Raw genomic sequence first — 15,375 nt, forward strand, 5'->3', positions numbered from 1 at the left:
AGTTTCCAATAAAGCCCTGATTGGTCATTGGAAATTTTCATTATTAAGAAAAACAGATGATTGATCAACAAATGGGGAACATTCATGAGAATTTGTCATTGAGTTTAAATAATTAATGCAGGTATCAAGTAAGTTATTAATTTAGTTGTAAATAAAGTTATTAATTTTATCATGATCATATTGGTTATACATTCAGTTATCAATTGTTTATATAATTATATAAATGCTGATGAAATTTTTACTTTGATTTCAGGTGCTGGGAGAGTTTGGCACGTGCTAGAGATGCCATCAATACTCGTGCTCCTCGTGACAACACTGGCAGTTCTTCATCAAGGTTTGTCACTTTTTTCTTTATAATGTTTAAGCCTTGATCTTTGAATATATCAAGTTAGTATCAAACTCACTTTGGCTGCAACATTATGAACTTTGCAAATTGCTGTGACTTGGGATTTCTTTACAGTTCGAGACCTAATTTAACTAAAATTGGTTTAAACTGTTTAGTTAAAAATTATTAGTAACATATGATTCGAAACAAAAGAGAAAATTAAAAAAAGAAAGAAAAAAATCAACATAAAAACAACGATTTGACAGCAAGTCATCAAACTGAATATTAACTTGCTTTAACATGTGTAATTACTTGGCGTATGTCTCAGAGAAAAAAAAACATTTTGGGCATATTTATGATAGGAACAAATAATTCTGAATTACTCTTTATTTGCTTGATGATTAATACTCTTTTACTATTTTTGTTAATAAATTAGAATTTTTCACCAAAAATTAATTTTGAGACATTTTGTATAGGGTAGTTTAAACTGTTATACAGCGACAATCATTTCTACATGGCCATTTAACTTGTCAAAAGTCCTATAACAAATTGAAATAAATTAATGCACAATTAGAAAATTAAAATTTATAATTGATAAATTAGCAGCAGCTGTGTTATATAAATGAGCCGCGTCATGACAAAACCAACATAGTGTTTGCGACCAGCATGGATCCAGACCAGCCTGCGCATCCGCGCAGTCTGATCAGGATCCATGCTGTTTGCTATCAGTTTCTCTACTTGTAATAGGGTTTGTAAGCGAACAGCATGGATCCTGATCAGACTGCGCAGATGCGCAGGCTGGTCTAGATCTATGCTGGTCGCAAACGCACTATGTTGGTTTTGTCGTGACGTGTCTCAAATAATATCACCATCAGGATTGTCCAATGATAATTCATGTTACAAATATTTTATATAAGTATATAAATTTTGATTATAATTAAATATTGATGTAATTGAGATATTGTATGATTTGTAAAGACTTAAAATTACATGGTATTTTATCAAGTACAGCAAATGTTCCTCAATTAAACAAATTAATTAAAGTTGGTTAATTAATAACTTAATTAATAACTTAAACCTCAAGATTAAACAATCTTTTTATTGAAGAGTAGTTATATAGAAAAGACTTGATGCTCTTTTATGTTGCCTAGTAACATAGATATATCAAAGTGATACAAGTTTGTATTTTATTGTATTCCCAGGCCGTTCACCGAATTTTCTGCGCATTATTTAGATAGAGCATTTAGTTTGGAAATCATAATTACACGTAATTATGAAGTTAGTTATATTTACATGTTTATACTGTTTAATAAGGAATATCGAAGTAAAATCTTTTAAGTTTGTTCAAATTTTTTTTGTTAAACATTAAATGTAAATTTCATAATAAGAAGTGTTTTTGATTTGTTCTTGATAATTTACTGTAGAACAGAAATGTTAGACCGTGCAGTCATAGAAACTTGAAGCAGATTAAATATTGCACAAAATTTAAGTCCAGCATTAGTATGCCCTGCCGCTTTTACTGTTACAGTTAGAAAACCAAACTGATGATATTCCGTTGTTACTGAAATGAAACTCAAAACAAAAATAAATAAAAATTGTTCATTAATCAGGTGCTGAAGAAAATTAATGGGGAGAAAAGAAGTTTAATTATTTATTTGTAGATAACAGAATACATTCTGCCTTTGGAGGCAATTTTCAAACACAATAAATTTCACACTATCAAGAACTTGTAAACCAAGTTGTTGAGACATCAAAAGATTTCATTTTGATGTATTCAACTTCTGTTTATTTTCAAGATTTTCACAATTGATTAACTGTGACAAATTTATGAAGAAATTTTGTAAGCTATCACCTACCTACAGGAGGAAAGTGCTGACTTTTTCTTCTCCTATCTGAGGAACTGTTAGAAATAATTTCTTTCAAGAGGATTTTTTTTTGCACACCTATCAATGATAATGTCAAGATATTTACTTGGTATTTAATGTACTACCATTAAGAAAATATGTGAAAATTGATGAATGTTTACATATATAATATGTCATGGTTCAGAACTGTTCATTATTTAGGGGAGAAGATGTGTAAGCGGCTGGATAGCTCAGTCAGTAGAGCCGCTGAATGGTATTCTGAGGTCCTGGGTTCGAGTCCCAGTCAGACTGCACTTTTTTTACCCTTTGACATTTGGTGTCCAAAAGTTGTGGCAGTCCACTCCTTATTTGGAAAGGGTGCTGCTCATTAGGTTCAGGGCTTGAGAGTGGCTGCAAAAATGCAGAGACATGGTCTTAGAAATATTGAAGAGTAGAAACTTGCATTTAGTAAATCTAAAATGTTAAATATTTTATTTGTGACTTTAGTTATGACTTTCATTATAAATTGTACACACGTATTTTATTTTATAGTCCCTGTATATGCAAAACTTTGAAATTGTTTTTAGAATAGACTGTAAATTTAAAGGTTTTTTTTTGGGGGGGGGGGGGGGGGGCAACACATCAAAACCCTGAGTTTCAGCTATATTTAGAACATTCATATTGGCCTATGCATTATAAATGCAAGAGATTTCATATGAAGTTATAAACAGTATCTTTGGCAAAATATTTAAAATGCATTAACAGTGCAAGTTGTATTTAAAATTGGTTTGTTCATTATTAGCAATTGTTAATAATGTGGATCATTTTGATAGTTTGAAATATCTTTAATGCCTTTTATGATTTTTTTTATGTTTAGACAAACAAAAGACAACAACATATTTTCAATGCATCAGTGGTTAACTCAATGAATTTCTTCAGTATCATGGTCTGCATCGGATGCAATTCAGTTCATTTTTTTCCCTGAAAATAAGAATAGTTTTGACAAGATTGAAGGATGGAAGAGTCCATTTAAGGTATTTAGTGTAGTAAGGCAAAGGATTCCATATACCAGTCATCTCCTTATCTTAAAATATACAGCAAAACAACTCAGTGTCCAGTCGGTCATTTTCAGTATACTAATATTTTTAAGATAGAATTCATCCTTGTGAAAAGAATAAGAAAATAAGAAAATAATTTATTTTGGTGAAATGATATTTCAGCTGGACTGGATAGTTATCAGTAATTTAATGTTGTCTTTCATATCTCTTCAACTGTTCCTTATTTCAGCTGTTTCTACATGTAGTGATAATAAGAAAAATAAGAAGAGTGACTTTTTTATGTTAAAAATTTTGTGTGTGAAAGTCTATTTATATGTTAAAGATAAGACAAATTAAGCTTTTTTCCAATTAGATTTAGTACTTCAAAGATCTTTGTCAATATTAAACCACTTTTTTTCAAGGAAATTCAACCCTGTAATCACAGAAGATAATCTTTTGCACTGTTTGACTTCCTCCTTAGTATATTTCCACCTCCATGAGTGGAGAGCTACAGATGATGGAAGGTGTTTAAATTTCCTCCAAGACTGGAGAGCTTCTCATGTTGATGTTTTGATGCACTGAAACATTCTTCGTATCTGACAGTAGAAAGATAACTACTGATAAGGAAAATTTATTACCAGACTTGAGTTTTTATAAGATTATTTTTTTCCCCTACAATATTTTGCAACATCGATGCTTATGGGGCTATACTTTAGATCAGAATTGTAGATATCTCCGTGCTTTACAACATGCAAAAAATATTAAAATTTTGTTTGATATAGATTTACATGCAGAACAATTGAAGGTTATGACTTCCATAAATTTTGTTTTCTTTATACAGGAAATGCATATTCTTGTTTTATGTATTTTAAATATGATTATATCTGCATGGCCTGTACTTGTGGATTTTTCAGTTTTCAAAAACTCTCTTTAAATATCATGTAAGTGACTATTTCAGTATTTAAGTGTTACTATGATATATGATTTATGGCTCATCAGAATATGAATATTTTGAATTTGTTTTGTATAAATGGACAAATAAAAAGTTAAATAATTTTGTTTTCTAGGAAAAGAAAATTTATAGATAGATATTACCAAAAGGGTTGTTAATGATGAAATGTCCCATAATGATAACTTTGTAAGATAACCAGTTTCAATACGCCGCTTTAAAAAAATTGTGCACTTTTGTAACATCAATTTTCATTGGACAATGATAATGTTAATATTATCTATATAACACGGCTGCTGTTAATTTGTTAATTTAACCCAAAGAAAAGAAATTTATTGTGCTGTACTATTAATTTATTATAAAATACTTGGGAGGTTATAGGGTTGTATATAAATAGATAATCAACTTACATACAAATTTGCAATATAGAATTTACTTCTTTTGTGCCCTTCACAAAATTTTACTTTTAGTACACTACATTTTCAAAATTTTCATGAAAATCAGCATGAATCTCGAGGCATGCTCCTTTCTCACGCTGAGGCCCACATGGAAGATCGGGAAACCGAATGTGCTAGCTCATTACTTAAAATGCTTACTTACTTTAAATACAGAATTGCATAGTATATCAATATGACAAATTCAGTGTTTAGATTATTTTAACTCATCTAAAACTGTCTGTCATAACACATTAATGTCTGTCAATGATATAAATAAAACTACTTAACTTCAAATTGAAAGTAAAATGTGCAAATTTTCGAATAATTTTTTTTAAGTTCAAAAACACCATTTAGTATAAAAGGTTTTAAAACATTTTGAATGTATCACAGGTTGTCTCCTTTTGAATTTCATGATCTTTTTGTGATTGACTACATAAAAGTTATAAAAGTTTTATCTAGATTTATTCTGTCATCAAAGTTTAATGGACTGTTGTTGTATAATGATGATATAGGTGCAGATTATAATGGATCTACTCACCTCATATACTACAGGAAGTGACATAAGCAGTTATTGTCAACATTATTTTGTTCATTTAAAATATTTCTGAGTATTTTCTGCATTGCATGCATATTTTTGTTTTATTGTTTGAAAGGTGCTCAGCACTTGCCCCTCACCTGACTGTGGGTTAGAATTCCGAAAGGGGCTTTGTATTCTCTCATGTGAGGAAATCCAGTCAGCTTATGGAATGTCGTAGGTTGTACTCAAGTGCACGTTCGTGACTGAAATAATGCATGGAACTTGGCCCCTGTGGTCTTCCACCACCAGTTAAGCTCCAGGAACGTCGCCATATGACCTATACTGTGTTGGTGTGAAGTAAAGCCCAAACAAACAAACATGCACCCACATCTGTGCGATCAGATCATGGTCTGCACTGTTTGCTATTTAGGCGGTAAATATTATGAAATCTTCCCTAATAAATGATAAGTATTGAAAGATGCACAAGTTTGGTAAAATTAATGTTATAATATATACACAAAAATCTATACTGTATTAGTAATAATCTAGATATACCATGATAAAATTTGTTGTTAATTTAGGCATATTTTTCAAAATCCATGTAAAACTTTATAAGAATATATATTAATATAACTATTATTCTTTATATAGTTTGTTTTTATGAAGAAAAAATAGAAATATTGATATAACTATTATTCTTTATATAGCTATTATTTTTTTTTAATTTAAAAGTTTCGTATTCTTGACTTTGCCTTTGATAAAGCAGTATCCTGTATTATAAGAGACAACCTGTATCTTTAAAAAAGCAACAAGATATTAATGTCACAATAATACAGGAGATTGGCTGCATTAAACTTTCCGCTCTTTTATTATTGCTGCTTTGGTTTTCATTAGGGCATCATAGTACAAAAGCTGAATCTTTATGATAAATAATGGACTTTAAATGATTAAAGTTTTTACTGGATATCTGATTTTATGATCTAGACTTCAAGACTCTCAAATTCCTTTCCAAAGTTGTTTTTTTATTGAAAATTAATAATTTCGCTCCATATTGAAATTCGGCACCATGAAATTTAAAGGCTCCCTGTATGAAAAGAAAATCCCTGATGATTAACGGCCCCCAAGAATTAAAACATTTTCATCCCACTGTTGCCTTTTTAGAAATATTATTAATGGGAAATTGACCGATAAATCAAAGTTTCATGTTCATATTTGACAGCAATTTTACTTCAGCAAATGGGATTTTAAAATTGTCTTGGATATTTTCTATAGGACTAGAGTATGATTCTGGGGTTTATCCTAATTGACTTGTCACAGGGAGGCATCTGAAGTCTCTAATTTATTGGGCTCTCCCTGGATTTATATCAACTTCTGTAAAATTAGGGACAGAAGTGACTTTGGCGTTTAAAGGAATGGAAAAGGCCATAAAGTGATAAAATTTAAAGCCAGTGGTATTGATTGGTGATCTTAATGTTTAATCCATTGAGGGTGGTCAGAAATGTTTTTCCTTTGCTAAATGACCCTTGTTGGCCAAACTGGACATAAATCAAAGCTGACCACTTCTGAAAATGCAATCAAGTCAGAGTCCCTAGTGTCCTAATGGTTTTAGTATTTTTGGAGAGTTTATTGTTGTTTTATTGAGTAAAGAATCATAAGAGTGTAATGGCAGGAAGCAGAACTTGAGTGATAGAGCCTTCTAAAAGAGGCAATTAAAGTTCAATTAGTAGAGGCAATGGATCTTTTATTGTCAGTTTTATTTGTTTTCATAGCCATCTAAATTTTAATGTGTTTGTTTGTTTCTTTAACTATTGTTATTGTTTTTTTTTGCTTTTTATACATTAATTTAATCTGGTGTTAGTGAAAGAGTCAGTTGTTCTCCAGTTGTGTCTTTGAGGCTTTTACCTAGTTAGCAATAAATGATAAAATACCTGCTTTGCTTTACCTTAGGGAATCGAAATTAAAACATGATGATGGCTACAGATTATAACTACACTTTGATTGACAAGGACAGAGACATTGTAAATAACACTTTAAGCAGCCAGCTAGGCTGACCACACACTTTTTTGTTTGTTTTTCTCCTTTTGTTTTCCCCAGTTTTCTTTTTTTTCCATTTTCTTGATGATAATTTAAATGTTGATTGAAGCTACAGGCTGTACCATTTAGTATTTGAATACAGCTGTATGAAGTGTTTTTGATTTAATATCTTAAAAATAGTGGAGACTAATGGTAAAACATGGGGAGTTAAACGTTTTGAGAATGAAGAAGATTATTATAATACATCAGTATATCTGTTTTATCTATGTTTTAGGCAGGTGATAATTAAGGAAAAGAATTATGCATGCTAAGTACATAGGCATTAAAAATACAGAATCTTAATATATAGTCACAATTAGATTTTATGTTGTAAATTGACTTGTGACCATTCCCAGGTAACAGACCAAAAGTAAAAGACTGGTGTCTAGGAGAACATTTTTATTTTCTAATTTGAATATTAGTTATATTGTGATATGGCTTATTCTTATAGTACCACAGTTTATGAAAGGCTACTTTTACAATTTTTTTCATGATATGAAATATGACTTTGATGTATCTAATTAAAACTGTGGGCACTTAGAAATAGTTCAAACTTCACGAAGAAAACAATTGAGCTGATAGGAAATAAAAAGACTGAGATTTTTTTTAATTTTACAAGCAAAATGTTGAATTAAGAAATCAACAATTTCCCTGAAAAACTTATTTAACATGGTAGATACTGTTGAGCATATTCACGTACGCGATCACTGCGGTGTAATTAGAGTTTAGTAGTGTAATACCTTTTGACTGTTATAGGAACCTATAGGAAGCGAAAATTAGCCATCTAGTGGTTAGTCAATGATGATGACTTTTCCAGGTCTCGGAATTTTTATGCGGATGGCGTGTCTATCAAAATTATAAAAACAAGTAGGCATGGTTGACGATTCGGAAAGTTCAAGTTCGTAGTCAGTACTGTATGCGAAGATTTTTTTCTGATATTTTCTATTTTTTTGTTGATTTTTTTCTTAGTTCAGTCCATAAAAAAAGTGATCTGTTGGCATTGAAATATTGTGCATCAAGTGAAAGGCAGGTGACATTATGATTAATTTAAATTACCCAACAAAAACAATGAGTTTTTTCATCAATATATAATAGTATATATTTTTTCTTTTTTCAAAGTAAATGATGTTTAGATTGTGCCAGAAAAATCAACTGGTGATAAGAACCAGGTTATCTTTTCGTTGTTCAAGCTAACATGCCCCGACCGCTTTGAAATGGTATTTTTGTCCGAAGATAACAGTAAATAGCATAAATATATGCCAAATGGTGTAAAATTTTGACAGTCCTGTAGTATTTAAATGATCTATATAATTATGGTTTCATGAAATTTTAAATGTATTTTAAAGCATAAATATGGATTTAAGTACATGTTTTGATTGTTGATTGTCAACTGGCCGAATAAGGCATTGAGCGCGCACGCAACAACAGTGTGTTTCCAGCATGGTAGATGTGCGATTGGAGTTTGATTAGGATCCATGCTGTTCGCTAACCAACCCTATTACAGGTAGAGAAACTGATAGCGAACAGCATGGATCCTGATCAGACTGCATGGATGCGCAGGTTGGTCTGGATCCATGCTGGTGGCAAACGCACTATGTTGGTTTTGTCATGACGCGGCTCATTTCTAATCAGTAGGTGCTTGTTCCCATTGTTCTGGCAGGAATTTTATTGTGTCCTAGGAATATGTTACAATTATAATGATGATATTAAAATAATGTATGGTATTTCTACGACAATTTAAAATACAACAATTGGACACCAACACAAGAGGAAATATCTAATCAGTAGGTGCTTGTCCCCAGTGTCAGTGTCTGGCAGGAATTTTATTGTGTCCTAGAAATATGTTGCAATTATAATGATGATATTAAAATAATAATATGTATGGTATTTCTACGACAATTTAAAATACAACATTTTGATTTTGCCGTTATAGAATCTGACATTTCTGTTGTTAAAAATTAAATTATGATATGGTATGTCATATAATTATATGCAGTTTCTTTTAGAAATGTCTCCCTTTGATTTGTATTATAAATTATTGTATATACTGTATCAAGATTTTTTAAGGAATTTTGCGTTTTTTTGATGCAGCTTAAAATTTCTCACATGAAGTACCTCCCTTTTGATAATTATGACACATATATTGTTTAATCTTTATATGTTTCCAAAAAAATAAATGATTTTAGAAATTTTTGTTTTTATATTAGTTAAGATATTTTAATTGATAAAGAATAATGGCGGGGGTTTATGGCCATAAAATATTCGAGAATTTACCATACAAAATGTGATAAATTCACTGATAGCTGTTATTTATGATTTAACTATATGATGCCTACATTTTATCACGGAAATGATAAAAAAAATCACTCATTAATGCTGGCATGCAACTTGAATCCATTCAAAACACTTATTTTTATGCATTTCTTAAGTAGCAATATTTAAATTAATCGCAAAATTTTAATGAACACTTATTCTGTAAAGTTTTGTTTCCCTGGCAATTTTTGCACCAGCAGCTGCTACCCAAGTATTTAACTGCAGTAAATGATCCGAGATTTTTGTAACAATATAGAAATATTTTCTTGTCGGTGATTTTTCATTATGTAATAAAGATAACAAGTAAGATGCAGTTAACTGCAGCACAATGATGCTCGAGTATTAAGTGCCGCGTTTTCTGAGTCAGATAAAATTTTTATAACCGACGTGCATGACTATTATAGTTTGTGTGTTGGAAAGATTTTTTTTTCTTCTTCACCCTGAAACAATTGTTTAGCAGTCTAAAATCAAATAAATAAAACTCTTGGAGTCTGCATTTTCATAATGATTAGGAAAATTCTGTTTTGACAATTTTATTTTAAGGCAATTTTAAAGCTTATACTTATTATTCTAAAAAGTAAAGTACATGTACTAAAATATATGTACATGCGTATATTATGTATAATGTAAATTAATTTCCTGTCACCGCAGTCTATACTTTAATATTTATTATTTTATAAGAACTGCACTTTATTTATTATAATGTAAAAATTCAGGACATTTTTAAATATCTTTGATATCATTTTTATGAAATTATTAATACATAGAGGATATTCAAGTTTTTTCTATAAATACATGATTTATTTTCATCGAGTGGTATGAAAATAAATATTTCATGAGTGGCGGAGCCACTAGTGAAATATGGTAATTTTCATGCCACAAGATGAAAATAAATCATGTATTTATAGAAACAACTTGAATTTTCTGTTTATTATATACCTTTTTCTCTTTCTGGACATTAAAATTTGCAAGACTTTCCCTTAAATTTTGAGTACTGGCAGAATTTAAAAGAAAGTAGTCCGGCAAGACACCAGTGAAAATACGGAAAATATGTTTCACTGCAGTGAAAAATAAATTTTTACAGTGAAAATACGGAAAATGAAAATACGCATTTTATTTCATCAATATTTCTCAATATTTCATTTAAAAGTATATAATAAAATCGCTTTCCATAAATATACAAAAGTCAATTAATTCAATTTTTTATGAAGTATTATAATAGGGCTTTTTTTCATATGCTGGGGAAACAGCCTCTCCGAAAATAATATGGTATTTTTTGTAAAAGGGGGAAAACTTGATGTCAATTCAATTTTTGGGGGGTAAATTGCATGTTTATAAAGAATTTTTCTTTAGGGAACCCTTAACTAAAGAAGGAAATAAAGCCCTTATGATTATATAATTGTGTAAGAATCCTGATTTATTTTTCCCTTTCATATAGATGGACTGATTTTTAATATCAGCTTTGAAAGAAACTTGTTGGTATTGTATCATTTATTTGGCTTCAAAGGAGATTTATCTTTCTTATTTTTTTTTTTATTTTCAAAGATAGTCAGATTGACATGTTTTTATGGAAGTGTCAATTTAAACAGGATCTAGAATCATGTTAAACAATAAAAATGCACAAACATATGAAGGGTATGGGTCAGAGATTGGATATACTGTTTGTGTAATGGGGCATGATCAAAGTGAGACCTAACCAATTAAAACCTCGTCAATCATTATTAGCGTGAAGAAAGGTGAAATACGGATTAAATCTTTACATTCCATTTATTCCGTCAATCACGGTCCAGTATTTATCTCCAAATAAGGATAAAACACTTCATACAGACAATGTAAATTAATGTATTTCAACTGATTGGTTTTGATACGAAGGGTTGTTTTTTTTCAAGTCCAAGACATTGGGCAAGATTGTATGGATATTTTCTGTCTCCAGTTCTTTTCCCATGTTTAAAGAAGTTTCGTTTTACCAGAAAATTCTGTTAACATCTGATAAGAGATATTTTTTTGTAATGTCTCTGAATGTCAGATAAATTACCTCCCTTGGTTACTATTTCATTAAATTAGTGGAAAAGTGGAAGTATTAGTACAGAATGATATTTTATGCTTTTGAATGAAATTGTTTGATGAAGTATACTTTGCTAGTTAGCTGCTAGGTCATCTTTCATAACACCATTTCAGCATAGATCTTTGGTTAGTTGATACCTTTTATGGACCTCTATCATTTGATTAACTTCCATGGACCTCTACCATTTGGTTAACTTCCATAAACCATTTGATTAACTTTCATGGACCTCTAACATTTGATTAACTTCCATGGACCATTTGATTAACTTTCATGGACCTCTAACATTTGATTAACTTGCATGGAACTCTAACATTTGATTAACTTCCATGGACCTCTAACATTTGATTAACTTCCATAGACCTCTAACATTTGATTAACTTCCATGGACTTCCACTATTTGATAAACTTCCGTGGACCTCTACCTTCAGGTTGAATTGGGTCATTTTCAATGATGCTAGAAGAAATATACATAGTAAGGCTGTGTTTTTAGCTTTGTCAGAAGAGACAGCTGCAGGTAGCAGCAGTGAGTATTCTACATCCTTATACCCCCTGAATTATCTTAAATGGACTTTTTCAGCTTCCATTTTTGGAATGACCATTAACAATTTTGGAAATATCCAAATGAAAAGTTGAAGATGGTCAGCCAACAGTATAGAGACTGTTCTCAGATTTGTGATTGCACAGATATAATAAATGTACTGACAGTGACTGATGTGCTCGCTGACCTGGCTTTATACTAAATATAGCAAAGACTTTAAACCACTTTTGGTTCCATTATGTTTTATAAGTCTGACATCTAAATGTAATATACCTGTTTTTGTTTAGTATCTTAACATGTTTTCTGTCCCTTATATGATATTATACTTCCAGACAGAAAAGACATAAAGCTGTCAATATTGAAAAATCTTCATAATATATATAGCAATAGGTCAATGTTGGAATGATGGTAGTGGCATCAGACAAATACTTTTAATGTACTAGACTTGCATTAATGTACTAGACTTGCATACTTAATGTCTTATAATTTCTAAACCTTTATGTGTTCTTGGAATCCATGAAAACTTTTGTATTTTCTGGCAAATAAATGTTATTTGATGTACAAGTTTCAAGACCAAGATCACCCATGACATCTGTGTGCCATCTGATCATGGTCTACACTGGTTACTACTTAGTCTTGTATTCATTTTGAAATTTTTTCCTAAGAAGAAGAATGATTTTGTCAAGATGGGCAAGTTCATTTAAGAAATTTAGCAAGGTGAAGGTTAAAAATCACTTCATATTCCTGTCATTGCACATAAAAGTTAGTATCTGTGAAAATGATAGGAAGAAAATAAAATATGAATTAATAGCTATTAGATGACTCAGAGAGGAAGATTATCAGATTAGGATTCCCTCGGACTTCTTCATCTGCCTAATATGACATAGCACTAAAAATTATCCCTGTTGAAAGTTTTTGTTAATAAATTCTCACAATAAAGTAATGATTTTCATCATTCTGTTATTAGATACACAGGTGAAAAAAGTATTAGAACTTTATATGACTGATCTGTGTGATCCTGGAAGTAATTTCACTAATTTAATGATGATTAACATGAAAGAAAATATTCTCCACCTCCCCTCATCTATAAACTAAAACAATTTGCTTCAAATTGGTTTCTTTTCATGATAAAAGCCGACTATGATGGGAAGAAAATGAGAGATGTTTGAATTTTTTAACAATGATCACTGGGACAATCTCAGAATGTGCTGGAAATCTTGAATAGAAAGATGTATTATAAGACAAAAAAGTTGGAAGTTAAAGTTTCATGCATATCCCTGGTTCACAGTCTGTATTTGGACAATACAGCATTTACCCCTTGTGATTGGGATACTATGAAGCATCTATACATGTCCCTGGCTTGGACAATACAGCATTACCCCTTGTGATTGGGATACTATGAAGCATCTATACATGTCCCTGGCTTGGACAATACAGCATTACCCCTCGTGATTGGGCATCTAAACGTATTTGGTCGTGACAACATTATGGATCAGTAGAATTGTACTGCCCTATCAAATTGGCAAAGAAAAGCAAATCAAAACTTAAAGCATATATTTACTCAAAGTTAATTAAATAATACAGTTTTGTGATAATAGCTCTTCTTAAAAGAATAATATTGATTTTCAACATGACTTTTTTTTAGTTGAGGCTTATTATCTGTGAGTGATTTTTTATTACGCCATTTATTTTAAATGATAGATATAGATTGTAAACAAACGAGCGAGATTCCCCCAAGGTTTGAAGATGATGAGGGACTTGAAGACTTTACACATTAATCCTAAAGTCTTACCCATAATACAACAGTATTGACAACGTTCGACCACTTTAACTATATTTAAACTGCAATTATACCCAAATATTGGTTGCACGGTTATGATAAAATTCCGCAAACTTGGTGATTTCACCTCATCTGAACTATTTTTGTGAAGGGCTATCTTAAATTTAGCAGAAAAAAAGATTTGACTTTATTGGACCTGTCAAGATCATGTAAATGTCTACAAAGCCAGTAGATTATAGGGTACTTGTCTCAATGTACGAAGGCAGTTTAAGTTTTAAAATTCCACATGGTAGTGGGCCCTATATCTCCTGTCACCTCCAGGCTTCTGAAATTCTTTAAATACTTTTCATCAATATTCAAACTTTGATGTCTGAGTAAAATGCTTTATTTGGTAGTATGTCACATTTATTGAAAACCAGTCTGACATTGCAGCTGTGCTTCATTCATGTTTGAAATGGAATTTTATCTCCTATTTAATCAAACGAAATATACATTGTATCTTCAGTTGTTGAGTAACAATGAATATTATTCATGTGAATATGAAATAAAGCATGTGCATTATGCCAAATGCAGATCATGAAACTTGGAAAGCCTATGCCTTTAAAATTTTATTTTATTATGCATTATTATGGTTACTAGTATATTTGCGGTAAATATTTCCTGAATTTTATTACCTTTAAATTGTTTCTAAGAAAATATATTTAATTAAAACAGGCTGATGTGGATTCTTTCCAAAGCTGCTCAAAATATTCTGGTATTTAATCTGAGAACAAAAATTGTAGTTTGAAAATTGTAAGAATGCTTGATCAGAAAAAAATTGATGAAGATATACTGGAATATGTTCTTAGGAATTTTACCATTACAAATTGTTAAACATCTGCCTGCCAGGGTGAGGATGTTAAAGGTCAAGATATTTATTACATTTATTCTACATGACCCAGTCACTTACCAATTTATTGATTTATAGCCAATTTATGTAAAAATCTACAGGTAATAATCTATAAGATCCATATGGTGGAAAAATAAAATTAAAATATTATATCTGCATGTAAGATATATCTGATCATAGAGGTCAAGGTCACAGTTAATTTGTCAGTGTAGGTCATACAGCTGTAATTGACCAAGGCTCGATCACCATGGAAATAAATTTTCAGGAAAATACTTTTATTACACTGGAAAAAAATCTAATGTCAATAATTGATGGGTCATTTTAAAGCAATAAATGGGAGACATTGGTTAAATTACTTTTTTTGTCTTGAAATTTTAACACTTCAATTATACATATATACATATTATATACGTAATATATTATATGTGTGTTAATTTAAAAAAAAGATTAGTTTCGAAAATTCTATGAATGTAGGACATTGTTTGGAGAAAGAAAAAACTGTTTTAGAGCACAGCACATGTTCCTCTATTACCAGACAATAAAGTCTGTGTTTTCAGACAAAATTTATGGTGTGTTTGGCGGGGGTTTTAAATAAGAGATAAGTAAGT

General features: G+C 30.6%; 1 protein-coding gene across 2 annotated transcripts in view; it reads left to right on the plus strand.

The window, feature by feature from the left end:
- LOC132758113 (inactive tyrosine-protein kinase transmembrane receptor ROR1-like) overlaps positions 1-15,375 on the plus strand; it is a 203,355-nt gene that overhangs the window by 45,658 nt on the left and 142,322 nt on the right. For both annotated transcript variants that reach the window (XM_060749620.1, XM_060749621.1), the window contains exon 3: positions 254-334. In XM_060749620.1, the coding sequence (XP_060605603.1) occupies positions 254-334 (81 nt within the window). The remainder of the gene's footprint in view (positions 1-253; positions 335-15,375) is intronic.

The sequence above is a fragment of the Ruditapes philippinarum genome, unplaced genomic scaffold (genome assembly GCF_026571515.1).
Source record: "Ruditapes philippinarum isolate M1 unplaced genomic scaffold, ASM2657151v2 ctg42_1_1_1_1, whole genome shotgun sequence".
Lineage (NCBI taxonomy): Eukaryota > Metazoa > Mollusca > Bivalvia > Venerida > Veneridae > Ruditapes > Ruditapes philippinarum.